Source organism: Ammospiza nelsoni, chromosome Z, assembly GCF_027579445.1.
Source record: "Ammospiza nelsoni isolate bAmmNel1 chromosome Z, bAmmNel1.pri, whole genome shotgun sequence".
NCBI classification, from domain to species: Eukaryota; Metazoa; Chordata; class Aves; order Passeriformes; family Passerellidae; genus Ammospiza; species Ammospiza nelsoni.
The window spans coordinates 72,481,651-72,503,496 of NC_080669.1; the positions used below are offsets into that span (position 1 = coordinate 72,481,651).

Genomic DNA, 21,846 nt, shown 5'->3' on the forward strand with positions numbered 1-21,846 from the left:
TGGTCATTGTTCTCCCAAAGCAGCTGCCCTAAGCTAACAATGGCTTTTAGCTACCTGATATTTCTCTGCAGTTGCTGCAGGACTAAACATGTTTTTATCTTCTGGCCTAAAGTATGAGACATGAAGGTTCTCTGATTTTCACTCCACTGGATGACTTATCCCATAAAATATTTCAATTTAGCTAATTTAAAACATTGAGATATAATTTTTAAGTGAGAAAACTGCTGTAGTATAGAAGCATCAAAGGATACATGTTCTAAATGAAATTAAACCCCACTATTTTGTAATTTTGACATGGAGAATTGAAATGTTTCACCCAGAAAAGTCCTGAGAAATAGATTTTTTTTTAATGAAGAGGTAGGCAGTACTTCTATTTCATATACTATTACTATTTATTTCTGCTGTTAGGCCACTTTTTGCAAGTACTGGCCTTAGCATTGAGGAGACATATAAAATGGGTTCTCTTGAGCTTCAGAAAGATCAACATGGCCAAACAAAATGTTTTCTTTGAGTGGAGTGAGAAACAGAGAAATTTTTTTGTTTGCTTATGAGGTCTTGTGTAGCATCTGTAGTGAGTTGACATTCAAACTAAAATCAAAACCACTGACAACAAAAATGTTTCCAGTTTCATAAAATTAAATACAAGTTGAATTTTTCTAACTCACTGATAGAAAGGAGTCTTCAGTTCACTTAAAAGTGTTGGTCTCCCTCAAATTCAGACTGTCAGTGTGGTTCTTGTTTTTGTTAGGAAATCCCACTGAGCTGATAGTTTGAATGACCTTCTGTCATGCAATATGTGGGAACTGGTATGAAAACTTTGTAGATGAGGGACTTCAGCACAATCAACATTTTCTCCTAGAACAGTGTTTTTTAATTTATCTCTTACAGTTTCAGCAATTCCTGAGCTTGAAACCTGCCCAAAACAACCTCCAGTGATCTGTTGACTCTTATTTTTTTGACCTTTGTCCCTGAAAACAGTTGAAATGAAGTTGCAGTGTTCACTCATGTCTGTTTTTTTACTTAATCTTCTCTTTTTAATTTTCAGGCTGATCAACGAGTCTTTGAGGGACCAGTTGCTAGTTACCATCCAGAAGACTTTCACATACACCCGAACCCAGGCACAGCACCTCTTCATTATCCTCATGGAGTGCATGAAGAAGAAGGAGCTGGTATGTTGAGTTCAATGCATTCTTTTAGTCAAGTCTTTTATGTGCCTGTTGGAAGGTACCATAAATCTGATCTCTGTTTTCCAGACTCTAAAGTGATATCATGCTGACTTTTGTTTACTCAATATTTTTGCATTTAAAGAGATCTGTAACAGATCTGTTCCCTTTTGTAAATTCCTCTACGCTTCATCTGACAACATAGAATGTAGCTAGTAGGATATGGATATTACTATTTTTCAGTCATCCTCAGGCACATCATGACTACAGTTCTACTTCATGTGACTACAGAAAGCAGAAAAGTCATAATTATGCATCTGTCCCTAGGATTGTATTTTAAAGACGCTGTAGGGTTGCAGAGGTACCAGGAGGGCTCTTACCTTACTGTGGGGATACATGGCATGAAAGGAAAGCAGCTTCTCTCTGAGGCTCATGTACTGCCGTGGCAAGGCTACCCTTGAACACATCCTTGTATTCTCTTGAAGACTACAAGATCTTTCAGCAGTTTCTTGGAGATCAACAAGGCTGCTTTTGCAGGAATATTTTTGAAGAAAAAGCACATTGAGAAAATTTGCGATTCAAATTTTTTTATCTGTCACAAACTGACTGGGGATTTCATCTGTCACAAACTGACTGGACAGACATGCTCAAATTTTATAACTTAATCTGTCTTCTAAGGTTTGGGTTTGATTCACATCACAGCTTCTGGGAACTCCAGGTTGATGATAATGCTGTAAAGTGAATTTTCTGTAACATTTCTGATCCACCGATCAGAAAGAGTGATTTTCTTTTAGGGCAACAGCATTAATTATTTTGTGGCCATTTCAGTAGTAGTAGTAACAGTAGTAGTAGTAGTGGTAGTAGTAGAAGTAGTAGTAGTAGTAGTAGCAATAGTAGCAATAATAATATATAATTTTAATAATAATAGCACCTACTTGTAAACCACTGTTCTGCATATAGACATAAAAAGCATACCTATAGATAGAAGATAAAAGAAAAGAATGAGGAAGAGAGAGAGGAAGGGAGAGACAAACACAAAGGCAGGAACAAAAATGGAATGACAGATAGAAAGCAGAGGCAGATGTTGAATTATCTAGACTAGAAAAATGCAATTCTTGATTACTCCAGGCACCTAAGTCCAGAAAAGGTTGTCAGGCTTTGAACAAACCCTGCTACTGAGAAATAACTGAAGATTCTGTCCGCAGTATTCACATTAAGATTTTTAGTCCAAGCAAGGCTGTGCATTTGTTACAGTTTTTTTTGCAGATATGCAACATCTGTAACCACTGACATTCTCCACCTACTAATCTTGTGAAGAGTTATTAGTGAGGAGATGGTGTGCCCAAAATTAAGTATTCTGAATTTGAATTTGTAACACTAGCCTAACTATATGTAAATATAATACATTAGAAGAGTTGTTTCTGTCTAGTACCTAAGTTGCACTCAGGTAATTCCAACATCAGTATGCTAGGAAGATTTTATGTCTCAGGTGTGGTTGCTAGGCTAATGGTCCTGTAAAACTCACAGCCTCCTGTATGTGTGTAAAAGAAAGGCGGTGCTCATGGTGCTGCAGACAGCATAACCAGAGGAAATGGATGAACTTGGGGTTGTGAAGTACTTCCAGGGGTGAATGGTGACTTCAAAGATGTCCTTTGTTCCTGCAAAGCTAGATGCTTCACATTGCCACATCTGTCCCAGATTTTGTCCTTCCTCAAGCTTGATCCTCTGATTTGGTTGTTGACTTAAGGAAAAACTCTGCTTGATGATCTGACCTTCATTAGTCTGATCAACTCCTGAAAAAATAGAAGGAAGATGCAACAGATTGTCTCAGAGAGCTCAGCAGCAGATAGATTGATCTAGCTATTTTCTCTATGTTCGTGGTCAGTGTGCCTGCCTATCTGATTCTGTAGCTGCTGGATTGATAGAGAACAAACTAGACAGTGCAGGAGAGGCTTGTCCTATTTCTGTGTGCCACTAAATAATTGAGTGCAAACAGAGTGCAGCCAGGAGGATGCTCGTAAAGTACATCAATACAGATGAATCACAGATGAGGAGAACGAACATAAAATGCAAGTAACAAATGCAAGGAACAAAAAGCTTTCTTGGAAATAATTGTTCCTTCCCTACATGCTTAAAATGTGTGAAAAGTCTGGCATCAGTTGTTATAAACAAAAATCTGCCAATTTTTTTGTGAAAAAAAAAAGGGTTGCAAAACCAGTCGGACTAGTTGCTGGCAAGGTGAAGTTCTACCTGTTTGTTATTGTAATGACCGGTCGTTTTCGCTAATTCCCCCTTTTGTATTGGTAAAGCCTGCCTGGGGCTAAATTGTGCTTCTCCCCAGACAGTGAGTGGAGGGGAGGTATCAGAGTGATTGCAAAATAACCTCGGGACCAGCATGCCATGGGAACCTCATCAAACTTACCAAAAAGACGCCAAAAACAACACAGAATTTAGAGATCAGAGTGACGTGTAGACGTGAGGAGCAGAGTGCTGAGCCTGCAGAGACCTGAAAACCTTTGTTGCCCCTCACCCTGAGCAAAGACCTCATCTGAAAGCAAGACCCCGAGCAGGGAGTCACGGCAGCGTTGCAAAATTGGGGTGACATCCTAGTGCTCTCGTGAAGATGGGACCCCCCAGTTCTGACCCTAGCGAGCAAAGCTGTGCATATTCTCCTTCCCTAAGTCACGACGGAGACTGCACACCTGTCAAGCTTCCTAACCCTGGGCTGATCACTTTTAATAAAGGCATTAAAAGGAGAAAAATTCTCCTACCCTGTTTATTTCATCAGTTATACAAATCTGATGCAAGTGCTGTAGCCAGGGCAAAAGCATAATCATAGCAAAAATTACCTCTTTTCTCAGATCATGAGATTTCTTCAAGCTCTGACATCTTGGATTTCACTCTTAAATAATGATCTCTGAATTGTACGCCCAGAAAGTAATAATAATAATAATCATAATAATAATAATAATAATAATAATAATAATAATAATAATAATAATAATAATAATAATAATAATAATAATGATAATGATAATAGTAAGTGTATGTTTCATTTACTTGATTAAGTTTAAATTTTCTGTTGAATTAAAGCTGAAGTACACACGATGAATGATAAAGTGAGGCCCTAGAAGGGAAGTGATCTAGGTGTGTTAGATTTGCGACAGAAGAATTTTAACTTCTCAATTCAATGAATAATTTTTATGAAATTGCGTGCTTATCTGAGTTGACATTACAAGCATCCCAGTTTTGTTCAGAAATGTATTTGGACCAAGGTGCTTAATAGGGGCTAAGGTATAAAAATCTATTTAAAATGAAGTAGACTACACATGTCTGTGTACATATAGCTGTAGATGACAAGGGTAGGATACTATTTTATAGCTTATTTATGGAGATTCTTTATTGTCGTACTTACATGTAATTCTTTTAAAAAGATTCTGCCAAGACCTATTTTATGCTAAAATAAGAGCATGAGGGGTCACCACAGCTAAGTAGTCAGAAAGCAGGTTAGGAGACTCCACTTCAAGCCATCTCTGAAAAACACATTGTGTTGGGTAATAGCTCAGAAGTCTGTTTTCAGCTTTCAAATGAGTATTTACTTCTGTCTCAATAAAAAAATTTGTCTTAGTATTTTCCCTTAAAGATAGTAAATCTGGTGTCTGAGTTTTCTGGCAAATACAGGCTGCTCTGCTCTTTGGAAACACTTAATTTTGCAGCTAGGACTGGCATGTTGCTGGAGTGATTTTTCCACAAATCATTATGTGAATTTCTCAGAAGCCAGAATGCATTTTCCAGCAAGCTGCATGGGTCTGTCTGTGGAGCCTCATTGGGCAGCCACTGGGAAAGGCCACTTTGTCAAGCCAGAAGGGTCTGTGTCCTTCAAAACAACCAGACCTGTGGCAGTGAGAAATGTTTGTCATAAAACTAATTATTCCAAAATAGTGTTTTGAGAGTAAATACACCTAATCTTTTATTCATTTAATAGAAAATGGAAATTGTTGTGAATCAGGATAGGTCCCACCTAAACACCTTAGTAATAAAAAGTGGCACATTAACTCCAGCAGTAATGTGCCACCTGCTGGGTAAATTTGTTTTCTTATTACTACCATGGCCATTTTCCACTTAATTTGTTTCCTTGAATAGTTGAAGTTTCAGTGACTACATTAAGCAAACTGATAGCATCATTGCCTGCTACTGCATTACAAGGAGGAATTGCAGAATAAGGAGAGTGTGGTCGGTGGGCATAGGTTTGTGTGCATGCATTCATTCATGGAACACATTTCCACCAAGAGAAAAGAGATCCAATTTGATTAATTTCCCACTAAAAGAAAAAAAAAATAAAATCCCGTCTCTAGCTCACAGCAGCAAGTAATAGATATTTTCCTCTTGCCTCTAGTGTTCCCTGTTGTTCCTGTACCACAGTGTATGGTTGCTGTGGCAATCATGACGGCTGCTCAGGGACAGTGCAAACCTCACTTCAGCTTTGTGCTGCTGATGGGTATGGCAGTAGGTAGTTCCAGATGACTGAATGTGCAACTTCCAGTTCTGGTGCTGTCAGATTGAAACAAAGGAGGTGTCATGCTGTAGTAACTGAGCACATTGCGCTGAGATCCAGACTACCTGCATCATGCAGGTGCTTGCTATTTATTGTGCTTTTATGTCAAACAGAGGTGGATCCCCATTTTCCCAAAATACACAGTGCATGAGAAAGTTGCCTTGCATGGCCAGTATTCAAATGCCAATATTTCCAACACTTTTGTAGGGCTTTGACTCTTCTTAATTACTTACACAAAGTACTGGGAAGCTGTTGAGTCGTTGAAAAAAGTTATTTGATTTACTCTGAGCAGTGCATGGGGAAAAAAAAACAAGATTCTTGGGAAGCTCAATGTCAAACTTTTACTTGCAAACTTTAGAATTTTTAAGGTAGAATAAGATACTTGGCTAATTTTAAAATGTAGCCGTTTTGGTTAGAAATTCAACAGTATAAAAGCATAAAAATTAACACTTAAGAAAATGTATAAAGGAAAAGAAAGAAAAAGAGAGGATAAGATTAGAAAGGTTCACCGCCTGTGGGTCCAAAGATGAGACCTGATTGTTGCAATTTCTGTGTCTGTTGGTTGAAGTGATGTTCGCAGTCTCGATCTATTGGGGCTGGGAGAAGGCCATGCAGCACAAAGTCCAGTGGGTTGATGCTACACTCGGGCTCCGTGGGAGAGCCCTACTCCTCTGCTGGAGTAGGGAGTTTTACACAGTAATGCAATACTGTGGATCATGGGACACAACAGCATTACAGCTGCCTTTTAATTCGGTGTAGTTGAGTCAATTATCAGAAAGGATGAGTACCTTCAGGCTATGTGGGAAGCTGAGCCACCTTGTAAGGACATTGGCATGATAAAAAGAACTATCCCACCTCGCAGGATTTGCTTCCTTTCAACCTCTTCCCTTATCTTGTTCACCACTCAGCTGTAGTGTCCAGAGTTGGGTGTGCACTCCCTTTGCAGTTACTTGGAGCATCGTCAGCAAAGCATCCTCAGCTTTTGCAAATGGTTGTTTGAGTCATCAACATTCCAGCATTTCACAGTGATTTAGCAGTTTCTTCTCTGCATGGACTACCAATAAGGCTTTGCTGATCCTTGATGGCTTCAGATCCGCGTGACTGAAAAGGCTACTGTAGCAAACCTCTCCGTGTTTCTGGAAGAGTTTATACAGGGAAGAGTTTGACTTGATCATATACTAGCTGCAAAAAACGTTGTGCGTTTCAGCTGGATGTGCAAGCTCAGCGAATTCACATGCTAATTAAATGCTGGCTGCAACTGTTTATTAGCATACACTTTGATCTGAATTAAATATTAGCTAAATAAGATGGACTTTTAAGAATTTACTGGCATATTGTCGCTTGGTTTCTTTGGCCCTTCCCAGAGGTTAGAAGTTCATTTAGGTGTGTTTTTTTTAAGAAATTTTTCTTCAGAAACAATAAAATCATTTCAGCTAATGTTTTTTACTCACGTCATTCTTTTCTCTTAGAGAGGAATTTGAAGGGGGTTTGGTGTCTTCTCAAACAGTAAAAGTCAACTGTAGCTCTTGCAGCATAGCTGCCGTGAACAGCATATAATTTGGCAACAGGCATTTGGAGCGGGAAAGCATCATGTAACTGCTGGCCTGCTGGTTGCTAAAACAGCTCTCATTTCTCCCATGGAAACACTCAGTGAGATTTACAGCATAAAGCGGAATGCAGTTTGTCCTCTGTGTCCAAACTGATGTGCCAATCCACTTCAGGAATGACTGTGACACTCTAGTAATTTTGGAGAAGGTTAAACCTCCCTGTCCAGCCCATACAAATCAATAGGATTAATCTAGTACTTAGGTTCTACCTCTATAAGTGTTGAGATAATGAGTAGTGGTTTTTAATTCTGCAAACCCCACCTGACTTCTTTTTTGGTAAAGAACCAAGAAGAACCAAGACCATATTTTTTGCTTTCAGCTGCCAAAAAGCCAGATGAAACTAGTTGAAGCTAACTTAGCTAGTCATTGACTCCACAGAGAGCAAAAATTTAATGCTAGGTTTTTTTTTTTCATTTCAGTAACTCAGAGAACAACTTTCACAAAAAAAGAGCTATATTTAAAAGAAAAAAACAAACCACGAAAAAACACAAAACAACTCAAAAAGCCCCCCCCCAAAAAAAAAAAAAGAAAAACAACAACAACAACAACAACAAAGGCAGCTGTTGTACTACACTGAACCCTGGAAAAGCGTTTGATCATACCATCTGCTTCCCAGCTACTGTCAGATGAGGCAGGGCATCTGCTAATAGAAACTACAAAAACATTAGACCTACCACAGAAGCAGAAGTGTACAATTTATTGGGTCCATCCTAAACTTCTGCTGCGCCATCCTCACATCTGGAACATGCAAAGACCAGTATTCCTTTTGTGGCTTATATTCAGTAAGCAAACATTTTCTGTTTTATTTGGTGCATACAGTGAAGTCATCTGATAGATACTATAGAAACTTACTACCCATCTCTTTACTTCCTATCTTCCTACATATTTTGTAGTTAAAATTGCAGCTACAGAAATAAAATTTAGAATGTTTCTTTTCTCTCTAAAAATGTAAGCTTCTGAAAATATCCAGGACCCCATTTACACTATTAACAGGGACACTGGGAAATACACACTGAATTGTTGTACAGCTCTGTAAATTTTCTGGATAAGGAAAGTGAAGGCAAAGCAGTACTTGGTGACACACCAAAATTCCATGTTAGATAATATAAACCAGTTTTTGCAATCAGGGAATTGGAAGGGTTCCATGCAGTTTATATATTCCATGATAATGTTCAGAAACCTTTATTTCTGCCAGGATCTGTTGTGTCTGGGAAATCATAATTTCTTTTATCTTTCTTAGAAAATAAAATTATCCTTTTTGTGTCTTCACATGGGGCACAAAAACTCATTCATTAGTGCTATAATATCTCAGCCAGAGATGAGGAGCTCACTGTATGAGATGCCGGGTTTCTGTAGATAAACTGCAAATTTACCGTCCTGCAGGAATATCTCACACTATGTAAACTGCCTTTTCCAGGTATTGCCTGTTTAGTCTCACCAGCAAACCAGCTAAGAAACTAATGGCTTGTGGCTATTTTTGTTGCTTGGTCTCTGTGTGTTGTCATGACACTGTCACCCTCAGTACAGAATAGCCATATCTGCATCATCCGTAGCAAAGCATCCAGGCATCCATGTCTCTTCAGACTGTTTGAAAACTGTTGCATAGGAAAAGTAGAAACTGAAGTTTAACATGGAGCAACAGTCCCCAGCATCAATATTGTTGCCACCCAAATCAACTCACGGAACTTCCTTCTAAGGTCAGCATTTTCAGTTCAGAAGACATATGAGTGCATGTAAGACTTGCAGGCAATATTTTTATGGCCATGACTTGCATTACACAAATTTTTCAGGATATGCATCAATGGGAATAACCAAACTCAATTCTTGTTTTCCTAGAGTAACAGAATGTCCATCTCAGCGATGAACTTTCTCTACAACTTGGGACTTTTATGTTTCAGAAGAATATCTGTTATGTCAGTGCCTTGCCATTACGTCCAAGAACTCTCTCTATAGTAGAAGAGTTGCAGGAAGTGAGCTACATTACACTTCCACATTTCTGGTCTGAAACAGGGTAATGGCAGACCTTGGATTATATGAATGTGTGAATAAAGATGTCTATCTCAGCAGTTAAAACAATTACTCTCTTTTGCCTGATCCTAACAAGTTTCTGCTAAGTCGACATGAAATCACATCTCTGCTTAAGTTCACAGTCTGTGATGTGCACAGCCCAGAGTTTTATAGGACAGTGTCTGGCTTGTATTAGCCAGCTTATATGGTTTGTGATCTACAGTTTATATTTACTTATCAATCTACAACTTTAACCACAGGGACTGTTAATTCAGCCAGTGAAATGTCCTAATGTACCAGTGTGAAACCTGTTGTGTAAGGGAAAAGAAACAGGATTACTACCAAAACATTTTTCGTCATTTATTCCACTGGATGTGTGCATCTTTTTTTCTTTTTTTTTTCAATGGGGCAGAGCAGTGAGATTTACATAACCTGTTCTCTCAGTCATTAAGGCTGTCTCAGATGCCCAGTCTGGAAGGAAAGGTACCAGGTACAGGGAAAGCCAGACATTTACAGTAACTTACATCAATTGATGGCTCAATTGCAGAATTGCTGGCTTTCTTATAAGGACTGATTATGTTGCTTGTTCCCTGCTTTTTACTAGACATTGAGTCTATGAAAACTCAAATTAAAACATGAACTGTTGCAGTGCTCGCACAATGAAGGAGAGGTAAAATTTTTTAAATTTTTCAACCAACATTCAAACTTCTCCCCTCATATTTCCTCATTTGGAATTCTTTTTCATATTCCTCAAAATAACAAACTACTAAAGTTACATTTTCCTTAAACACAATTCCCTCTAATCTTTCTGTGCCTGAATTTTCTCTTACTTGGCCATCCCTCTTCTTCTGCAGTATGACCCATTGACTCACCTCCTCACTTTGATCTTTGAAATGCCTCCTCTTCAAACAGTTTTTCCCCTGTGTTAAAAAGTATTATTCCTTCCAAGAAAAAGGGAAATGCTTTCCCATCTTACCTGAACTATTTTGACAATTTACATAACTGACCTTCTTTAATGTTTTGTTTTATCAAACTCTCATTTTTATTTTCAGGGTAATTTTCTGCTGAAATATTTAAGTAGGCCTGGCCTAGCTAAGCTATGAATGTCAACATGTACTCTGGAAGCAATTGTCTGTTTAGCCAAACCAAACTGTGTTCTAAAAGAGGAGACTTTCAGGTTGCACTCACAATTGCATCTGTGTTATTTTTAGAAAAGGGAGAGGTTTTATTCTTACTTATATAACTGAGGTGCATAAAAAAGTTTATATGTCAGAGGTGATATTTATATTTCAGAGGTGAAATTTAAAGACACTAAAAGATCTTCTGAAGGTAACTAAAAAAGAGCACTTAAAATATATATTAAATCACCATATAGTTTCTCCTGATGTCATAATAAAATGATGGTGAGAAAAAAATTACATCTCTAAAAGCGTGAATAATTTGCAGCATTCTTCGAGAGCTAAGTTTGTAAAGTGAGCACACTTGGTGCTTTCTTTGCTCTCATCACTGCTGTCCTGAATTTTTTCCTTCATCTTCAGCTATCCATTGTCTACAGCAGGTACAGTGAATTTGAGGTTCAAAAAATTATTTTTCTCCTTCATCTCTTGTCTCTTTCATTACACAGAGTAAAACATCTTTCTGTACAATTGTGCACATCAGTCTCCCTCTCCAAATAAATACATGCTAAAAATCTGACCATATTTCAGCTCTCCATACTCTGAAGTGGTCAAGGTTTACCATACTGTAAAAAAAAAAAATTTCACATGTTACAAAATAAATACAAATGCAGACTTGTGCTACATAGCTATTCCAATTTAATCCTGGCACCTTACAATTACCTCAAGCAGAATAAGCTCTTTCATTTCTGTGGAATTTTCAGAGAGACTTATTTTTTGGCTAGTAAAGGCATGAAAAGAGGAACTGAATATGCTGATACTTTGAAAGAATATTTATGATCTGTCATTCATTTTACCAGACACTGCTTTAGACTATTTCAGAACAGTTTTTACACTCATTACCATCCTATGGCCCGGGAAATTTACAGTTGATGATTATTATCTGTTGCTCTTACTTCTCATTCTAGGAGTAAAATCAACTTTGCTGATGTGGAGTACAAACTTGTACATACTGTCCAATGCATAGCAGTTCATATTGATGAAAGCTAATCATTTATATATTCACCTAGGCCGGAATATGGCAAGCTGTGACACAGTTATGATGGCTTAGGGAGCATTCTTTAAAGCAAAACAAAATTTTGCGTTTTACTACTTGCTAATCTGGACGTTGGTTTTCCAGACACAGTCTGGAAAGTCTGTTTGATATTCACTGCTCTCAAGTAAAATGCTGTTACTTACTTTGCCTTTAGGAGCTCAATGCAATATCAGCATGAAGGCAGAAAAAATTAAAAAATGAATGAAACACATAAGACTAAACTGACCCTGCTGAGCCAGAAACTATGTACAAGAAAAGAAAAGGAAAGAAAAAGTAATCAAACAAGGATGGAACAGATTATAAACAGAGCAAAGCAGTTTTAAAATAAGTGCTTTTGATAGAGTCCAAGGTTAGATAATACTTTCCTTCTACTTCCCCCCCAGCACCTCTCCCGCCTCCTCCCACCTTGCTTTCTATCCAGCTGCTCTTCTTTACTCCATCTTCTTGGTTTTTACTTGCTTTCTACCTACCCTGCCTGAAAATTAGGTTTCTGCCCTGCTGGACTGTAATTATTACTGGCAACTTTCACAGTGTGCTGTAATCCTGCTTGCAAAGGCTCAGTTTTGGCTCAGTGATTTCCAGCCACGTTTTCCTAGGCAGAATGAGGATGCAGTTAGTTTATTTTCCAGGAAGTTAATCCTGTTCACATTAAAATACTTCAGTAAAATCTACAATGAGGTAGAACGTTCCCAGCTTTTTGTCACTGGATTTGTTTGTTTGTTTGTGGTTTGTTGGTTTGTGGTCTGTTGATTTGTGGGGGGAGACTTACTTGGGGGGGGGGCAGGGGAGCATGTGTGTCTTCCTTAAGGGCAAATCTCATGCATTTTACTCAGGCAGGTTTTATGGAGGGAAATGAGTAGTTTCTTTTAGCAAAGTTTGACTGTCAGGTTCCAAGCACCTCCACCTGGATGGAGTCCAGCTGCTCCAGCTTTGAAAGTATCTGCTACTGTATTTTGCAAGGAGATCACTATGGGCACACCAAAAGAATTCAAGACATTTAGCAAGAATCCAGTTGCCTGTCAACTGCTTTGCAGCTTTTTGGGAAACCTCTACTGATGATTCATTTGCCTGTTTCAGGTATGCCTTTCTGGAGATCTATCTCTTCAGTGCAGTGCAATAAAATTTTGGTTTTGTAAGGAATGGTAACCCCGGCTTCTGATGTATTTGCAAAGAAAAAAAGAAAAATACTTTTTCTAAAAAAATGTTTTCTGTTGAAAATCACAGTTTCTCACTGAGATGACTCAAAAAATTACCTGAAAAGGCTGTTTCAAGCCTATAAATAGTGTGAACGCTGTGGAAAGAAAGGAGGAAATAGGAAAAAGATCATCCCCAAATTACCCGATGGGGTGGCAGAGGAGCAGGAAAAAAAATGTTATTTTAAAATCATCGAGTTTAACACCAACAATTGAAAATACCAGCTACACAGAGGTAATAATCTGGATCCAAATCACTATGGGAAAAAATGAGTACTTGATTTTAGGGTTTCTTTTCTTCTTTGGATGTAAATTGGTTTTTGGCTCAAAAGAATAGTGGGGTGTGGAGGGGTGGGGTGAATGGTAAATGGAAACAGCAGGGTAGGGTAAATGGTAGTTCTACTTTCTAACACTCTTTCATTATGTTCCTATGAGAAATAGGGAATGTTTTCATAGATACAATGTGAAACAGAGCAGCACAGACAAAATTTCTTTTAAAACTAATCTTCCCTTTTGCACAGCAATACAGAAGACTGTCTAGTGGTAGTTTGACTAAATCTGCAACTCTTACCCACTGATTTCCTTTTGGTACATGAGCAAGTCCTTGACATATATTACTTTTTAATAGAGGGGATTTATTACTTTGTAGTGAAATGTCCTGGATTCCATATGCACACTTTTCTAGGTTGTTCCTCCTTCTGTATTTTTTTCTTCTAAAGTTGTCCAGAGGGTAAAACTCAACAGGCTTAAAGGGTCTGCAGTAGATAGGTGCTCTTAGGCACTGTCTCGTCTCTCAAAGAAGAAAGGCTTTTCTTTTTCTTAGCAATGAGCTATTAAATAGGTTTCTAAGGCTTTAATTTTCTGTTATTTTGGCATCTACCATGGTGGAAGACACTCATCCAGAAAGAGGTAGCTGGGAATAGAGCTTACTGACTGAGATATTTTCCTTTAGCACAGCATGTTTTGTAGTGCAGAAGCATCTGTATCCCATTTTAACAGGGTCCAGCCAATGTCCCCAGTGTGTTCCTTATCAGTTCTCTGCAGAGATTCACCCACCAATGTACTTGTAAGTTGCATTGGCAGGTTGTGGCATACATTAATGACTCTTGGAGTTGACCACATTGGAAACCTAAAATTGTTACCTGTGAACTCAGGGGAAAGAAGACACCAGAACAAGAGGTCTCCAGCAAAACAGATGGGTTTTTTTAAGACCTAAAGATATTGGACATTTCTAAATGCAATTTCTGCATAAGTACTTTAGGACGTGTCTGCATTTCCTCTTGCCTCTGACTACAGAAATTAAAGGCTGCTACAAGTGTTTTAAACTTTCCATGCCTGCAGAAAAATGTCTTTTATCAACCCATCAATATCTGGCACCAGGTAAAAAATCTCTCAGTGTCAAGCAATACCAGTGAGAGGTATCTATGCTGAAGGAGAGGTGGATGCCACCCAGCCAGCTGCTGTGGATGGATAGCTCAAACAGCCCTGTGTCTGCAGATATCTGTAGTGTAAAGTGGTTGATATGTTATCAGATTTTCTGCTGTGCTCTGCTTTTCAGCTGAGGCTCCAGCCAGAGTGTTTATTTAGAGCTGGTTCTGTGTTCTCACTGACAGCCTCACACAATAGGGTTACCCTCAATTTCTCCTTCTTACTGAGTATCTGCCTGGACAAAAGTTCAGTTGCCTTAAACAGGAGGAGTGCCTCTGCCACAGAGAGCAAGCAGCTATGGATTGTGACAGTAAATCTAAACCATAAGAAGAGGCTGGACATATTTGTTTACTGCCTCTGTGAATGCAGAAAATGCAGAAATCCACAGTGCCAGCTGAGTCTTTGACATCCTAAACACAGAGCATTTTGAAATTAAGTTAGCATTTGGTTGAGAGCCAGCTGAACATGAGCCAGCAGTTTGCCTAGGTGGCCAATAAGGTCAGTGGCATCCTGGCTTGTGTGGCCAGCAGGACCAGGGCAGTGACCGTCCCCCTGTGCTCAGCCCGAGGTGAGAGTCACTCCCTGAGGCCTCACCTCGAGCCCTCTGTTTGGTTTTGGGTCTGAGTTGTGTTAGGGGAGGTTCAGGCTGAATATTAGAAGAAGGTTCTTCACTGAGAGAGTGTTTGGGCACTGGAACAGGCTCCCCAGGAAAGGGGTCCCAGTACTAAACCTGACAGAGTTCAAGGAGCATTTGGACAATACCCTCAGGTACATGGGTTGACTCTTGGGGCATCCTGTGCAGGGCCAGGAGTTGGACTCAATGATCCTTGTGGATCCCTTCCAACTCAGGACATTCTGTGTTTCTGTGATAATGTGAGGTGCTGAGTCATGTCCAGACAAAGGCAGCAGAGCTGGGGAAGGGTCTGGAACACAAATCTAATCAGGACCAGCTGGGGGAGCTGAAGGTGTTTAGCCTGGCACAAAGGAGCCTTATCACTCTCTAGAACTCCCTACAAGTTGGTTGTGGTGAGGCAGGGATCAGTTTCTTCTCCCAGGTGGGAGATGCAGGTTTGGATTGGATATTAGGAAACAAATCTTCACTGAAAGGCTTGTCAAACCAGGAAAATGGTTGAGTCACCATTACTGGAGGTATTTAAAAAATGAGTTGATGTAGCACATGGTTACCAAGTGGACTTGACAGTGCTGTTAACAGTTTAACTGGATGATCTTAGACATCTTTTCCAAACTAAAAATCCTATGATTATGTGACTGTATGAAGTATCATATTTTTCCTTGATTCTGTCTGACATTCTAGTTCAATATCAGACATGACCCCAAAATTATAATTTTAATGTCAGGTCTGAGCAATCTTTCAGTTTCCATCTTTTTTTCCCCCAATTATTTGTCTTCTCTATTTTGTTACTTGAATTATGCTAGGCCTCTTAAAAAATAATAAAGCAACAGTTGATGTGGAAGAACAGCCTTTTTATTCTAATGTAACTAATTTACATATTTCCATTTTATTTTTAATACAGCAACACTTCATTCTTCTAATGGGTTTATTTTTCTGATGCATGCAGAGAAGAGGGTTGAACAAGAAATTGGAAGTTTAAGGTTATATGTGGTCCAATGTCAGAAAAATACTTTCTTTAATTTTCCTGTGGTGATAAGCTGTTCAGTGCTTGCAATTTATATGATTACTTTTTATTAAGTTGGGAGTTCACCGATCATGTGTTTAGCTTGAGATGTTGTTTGTTCCTCCTCCAAGCTGTGTTATCCGTTATATTCAGTCCCCAGTGTGCAGACTGCTTCTCCTGATGCCTGAAGACAGAGAAGGACATTTTGCCATTTCGTGCTACCTCCAAGTTTGTCATTTGTGGCAAGGGAAGTACATCATAACCATGTAGAGCAGAGGGTCTGGTCTCATCAGCTCACGTACTGACTGTGTTTTGAGATGAGACATACATAGAAATGTGTATTTCTATTCACATTATGTGTGGGCAGAGTGCCTGCATTGCCAGGAAAGCTTCATTGCCAGACATCATGGAAATAGAAAAAAAAATGGAAAATTATAATGAAACATTTCTTTACAAGAATGTGATCAAACCCAGGATCAACTCTGATCAAATCCAGGCTCCTAGAAAGGTGGTTCATGTTTCATGCTTGTCAGTGTTTAAGAGTCATTTAGACAAAGCCCTTAGTACCATGCTTTAACTTTTGGCCAGCTCTGCATCAGCCAGTTGGACTAGATCATTGTTGAGGGTCCTTTCCAACTGAAATAATCTATTCTGTTACTATTCTATTCCTATTCCAATTCTGTCCTATTCTATTCCATTCTGAAGTTGTGATCTGGGGATAGACATCAAGTAGTTTGCCAGAAACATCTGTATATTCCAGAAAGAGAAAACACTTAATTAAAGTATCATTTATGCTTTGTATCAAGAGCACTGTGAAGGATCAAATCAAGTCTAACTTGGAAATAGTGTACTTTAGCTGGGGAGATTGCCTAACATAAGTAATGTCTTACATCACCCAACTCAATTGACTAATTGAGCTAAGCCAGTTTCCTATTCCTTTATCCAGTTTGCTTTTAAGCCTCTAAGATGCTGTTCTACTGTCGCTGCTACCAAAGCCCCTGAAACTCTAGGATCAAATGAAGGCAGAATAGGTGCTAAAGGAGGGCTGCACTGGATTTCCTGGGATACACTCTACAGCACTTTTTAGCTGTCAGACTGGAGCTTATCACTGAAGTTTTGCCTTGTTCTTCAGACCTTGTATCTCTCCTTCTCCTGTGACAGTAGACAGTACTTGGTGCCCTGACATTCGCTCAATATCAGATGCTGCTGCAGTTCAGTGCTGTAGGAGTAGGAATCTAGGAACACAGAAACAACAGATGTTGCTTAATATGAATATTAAAAAAATGCTTATGTAATTCCTAATTAAAGTGTCACTTATTCTTAAAAAAAAGGAATTGAGGCAGTCCATACCAGCAAAAGAAAAAACAGACAAGTGCTCAGATCAAAATGATGGCATAGTTTTCATGGGTAAAGGAAAGGCACAAGTTAAAAGCTGCAATCTGTGTTGCTTGATAAGAAGCAGAGATTCAAAAAAAGATATTGCTATGGCAACAAAAGGAGCAAGGGGATTTACACTTCTGTATGTTTCAGTGCAGTCTTAACCAAGAGTGACTCTGGCAAGAAGGAACAGCTGCACATTCATTCTTGTAATTCATGGGTTGTGAATCTCACCTCACTACCTCAGAGCCTATAACTTAGAGCTATAGGTCATTGACCATACATGGCTGAAGATATTCCCAGACCTGTTAGAAGCATAATTCTTAGATTATTTATCAAAGGCTTTCCTGTATAAAATCTCAAGGTTGAATAGGTTTCTAATATCACTTGAAAATATTTATTCTATTCCATATGCTATCAATTACGTCCACACTCATAGGACACCTAAATCTTTCTTGTAATCTGTTGAGAACATTAAGTCTGATGTCACTCTAATACAGGAACATTCCTTCATCTTTAGTTTCACCCTGTAAGAGTCACTGAGTGGTTTTTTTCCATATGAAGATTAATACAATTTCTACCTTACCAAATTTTATGTCACAAAATATACTGTGTGTTAATACAATTTAATTAGCTTCTCATAAAGCAAATAAAGTAAGATTATCTCATAGACATCAGGACATTTTAAGATTCAAATCACGCTGCTCTAATTTAAGTTGCCTTTTTTTTAATTACCCTCGTTTCAATAATGGTATTGTCTATTAATATTGCAGATCACAGTTTTTCGAATGGGATCAGAAGGACACCAGGATATTGATTTAGCTATCCTGACAGCACTACTAAAAGGTAACAGAGTTGAGTGAATCTATATCAATCCATTTTGTGTCTCTGGTGTCCTGAAACCTGCATTTATTGACATATCTATCAAGATGATAAATCTATACTGTGAAACTGAAGTATGCTTCTTGCTCTAATTGCTTTATACAAACCCAGCTCTTTCTTTAATGTTTAAACAGCTACTGTTTTTCCTTTCTGAATTTTTGTTCTCCACAATCACTGATGTGTCACAAGAAATATCAGTGGTGACCCCCAACACCAGTTACTTGAGAAGCTCAGTATTCATGAGAAGCCAAAGAACTCCTCAGATTCAGATTACCTTGGTAGCTAAAACATCCATTTAGTTAAAGCTGGCTCTATTGACAAAGTAAGGTTACCTGTAGTCATCCCTAGAAAGTCTGGAAGTAGTGTGAGGTTTCTTTCAGCCTCCACTTGTAGATTTAAGAGTGTAGCTATTGGGATGGTTGGGCTTTTAATCTTAAACCTGGCTGGTTGTTACATCTTTCTAAGCCATTATATGTTACACTTCTGCTCTTAAAATGTTGACTTTAAATTTCCTATTGCTACAGTTCATGATAGACCCTGATCTATATTAATTAAAAAATTAGTTCAAAACAAGAATCAAGAATTTCATCTATAGCCAAATTTCTCTTTTGTCCCTTGGAAATAATATAATTGTAGGTTTCATTTTTATCTTAAATGTAACTGAATCCTTCATTACCTTTAGTGTGAAGGTATTCTCTTCACATTTGTTCTTAAGACAATCCCTGAAAGTACTGCTCCTGTTTTCTATTAATAAGGCAAAGAATGTCTTAGAGTTGTGATTCCGCTTTTTCTAAATGTGTTTTCAAGATCTGTATCCCAATGTAGATCCCTGGAGTCTTCTGAAAACTGACTCTTGGAAGCTGAAGTAAATAAGTCACATGCCTGTGAGGGATTGTTTTCTATTTGAAATGTTCTTTTGCAGTATTTACATGAGCAACTCTTTTAGTGGTTGCCGTCTCAGTATATGAGCAGTCCTCCCTGGTCTGGAATATCCATTTTGTGAGTACTTAATTGGTGCTGTTGGCCTCTTAGTAAAATAAAATTTCCTTTTCTCTTGGTGTTAAGAGTGCAAGTCATCATAAGAAACTTTTATTAGCTCAGGAGGTGCCTGGATCTGTGTAAGTACTTTCGACATCTCCTTTCATGCTTGTCTGAGAACTTTGATTTGAAAATCTGCTGGTGGCAGAAACATTTGTTTCTTGCTCAAGAAAGAGCCAGAGGAACTAAGACTTACACCTCATCTTCCCTGCTCCTCTGGACTTTCTGATTATGAAGGTACTTAATGAAGATCAGATTCATCAGGCACCTCTGGTTCATGTAAGCCTCCTGATCACAAGGTGTTTATCAATATGTGCAAAGATGAGATCTGTTGTCTCAGCCAAGTCAGTTGCCCTTATTCACACCATGTCTTTGTACAAGTGTTCTGGCCCACCTGGAAAGAAATACTGATTTTCTGAAAATATACCGCACTAGCCTGATGGATACTTGGGTTTTTCATCAAAGTCTAGGGTAGCAATCCTGAACCACCTGTCTATTGCTTTTTAATAAGCAATTTATTTATAATAGGTAAAATAAATGAATTTTTTTTTTTTATTTTGGAATTTTCATGACATTGAAATTTTCATGGCATTAGAGTTTCCACAGCATTGAAAACTTACTTCCTACAATTTATTGTCTCTAAAATTAAAGAAAAATTATAATTGTAATCAGTAAATTAAGAGATTTGAAGACTGAGTCTGAGTTATCTTGACATTCATAAATTTAAATTTAAGAATTCATCTCTTCCTACTCTCAAGTACTATGTCAAAAAAAGGAGCAGAGCAGTGTATGAAACTGGTGAGTGATTACCAGTAACTTTTTTTCATTCAGTCTTCTTGATGAGGAAATTGCAGCTTTTGGTAGTGCAAGAGGAGCATATCAGCTAATGACCGTCCCACCCTTGCGTGAGTGATTTGGTCATGGAGGAGTGGGACAAGGGTTTGGAAACACAAAATATCACTTCCTATTTGCTGTGTAAAGTTTGTGATGAGCTAATCTCTTTTTAAATCCACACCAGACACACTGCCAATTCAGGAGCTCTCCTGTACAGCACATTCCACAAGCCCCAAACTCAGCACCACATATTATTTCTTTGTTTGTTTTCACAAGTCTCTTGTTTAATCTTGTCAGCAAGATTTATCTTTCTTGGAAGTGATCTTCAATAAACTACAGAATGGCATCCAAACTGGTTATCAATTTACATTGCATGGATGTCACAACAGCATATGGTTTGCAAATTCTTTTTTTTTTTTTCTAATGTTGAGAGACACAAATGTGGGAAGTAAATTTCCAAAGGCATGAGTTTATAGCAGGCAAGTTTATCAATACAGTTTAGCTGTTTGAGCTCTCTTAACTTGAGCATTTGGAGCTCCCACCATAATGGATTTTGTCCTTTTGCAGCTGCTAGTGAAGCAGAAGGCATACGACAGGGAAGTTAAAGACAGCATATGGAGATGGTCTAAAAAAACTCTTGTTTTGAAGTGGCTTCAAAGATCCTAGTTCACGAAGCTGTTGCAATGTCTGGAGCAGACTAGTGCCAGCCCTGTTTCAGATGGTGCTCCAGAAGCCTCCCCAGTGCTACTGTGAGCACGGGGAAAGGGAGAGGTGCTGTGTGGTGTGTGCATACAGTGATATTACTGCCATGTACCTGCTGGGATAAACCATGCTAGGCTGCAGCAGAGCTGAAGTTCTGCATACTTTCCAGCCTGTGAGTAAGTCATGATTCATGCTCACTGAATAGCCATCATGTAGTATCAGATGGTCAAGGATAGTCTGCCAACCATGAAATCACAGACACAAAAAGGTTTCAGAATTAGATCAGCTATCTGGTTACTGCACTTGTAGCTGTTTTTGCTATCTGCTTTCATATTGTCAATTGGTTTCCTAATTGCCAGGAGGGTTCTGTAGCAAATGCTGTGGAAAGGCAGCCTTTGCACTAGAGAGCTGCTGAAACAGGAGATAGCACTGGACCTACAGAGACACAGAGCAAAAAGTTAATTTGTTTTTTTCATTTTCCCTAATCTAGTTCTTTTCTTTAGATGTTGATTCAAAGAGGAGACTGACATGCTTAGGTGCACTGTGGAAATGGATATCCCACAACCATTTCTGTCTAGGTAGATGTTTCATGTCATTTCATCTTTCCAGATACCTGAGCACCAAGATCATAGGCTATTCCAGGAGAATCCTTTAGGAGTCTGTGTTGGTCACAGTAAGCTTTAGCCAGTACATAAAAGCCTGTAATAATAAGTATATAAAAGCTCTTCAGTAATCCTGCAAGTGCACAACACTCATTGTCTGATGTGTACACTGGCTCCCCGAGGAGACAGCGTTGAGTTTATAGTCCCTGGCTGTATCATAAAGGAGTTATTACATTTTCAGTCCAAAATATTGAGTAGACAATGTGACTTTTTAGCAAAAGAGTCTATGCAAGCACTGCTGGATGGCAGCCTAAGAACATAAAATTAACATCTACAGGAACTAACAGCTGTCCCAGCAGTCTATCTATATCCTGTGGTATCTATACCAAGATAAAACACTGCCAAAACAACGTATTGCATCCCAATTGCAACTTTTCTTCTAGGAGCAGATGAAAGGAAGGGTCACACTGCAGATGTTGTCATAGTCTCAAAACATTCTTTTGAGGAACATACCCTAGAATCAGCCAGACACCAGAATACTGAGTAAATATTACAGAGACATTAGTCATATTACCCAAAACATTATTTAATGCAATAACTATGATATGGT

General features: G+C 38.6%; 1 protein-coding gene across 1 annotated transcript in view; it reads left to right on the top strand.

Annotated features, from left to right (window-relative positions):
* The window catches only part of TRPM3 (transient receptor potential cation channel subfamily M member 3), a 417,168-nt gene that overhangs the window by 324,597 nt on the left and 70,725 nt on the right, over positions 1-21,846 (top strand). Inside the window, exons 8-9 of the mRNA XM_059491854.1 lie at positions 1,046-1,169; positions 17,952-18,024. Coding sequence (XP_059347837.1) covers positions 1,046-1,169; positions 17,952-18,024 — 197 coding nt within the window. The remainder of the gene's footprint in view (positions 1-1,045; positions 1,170-17,951; positions 18,025-21,846) is intronic.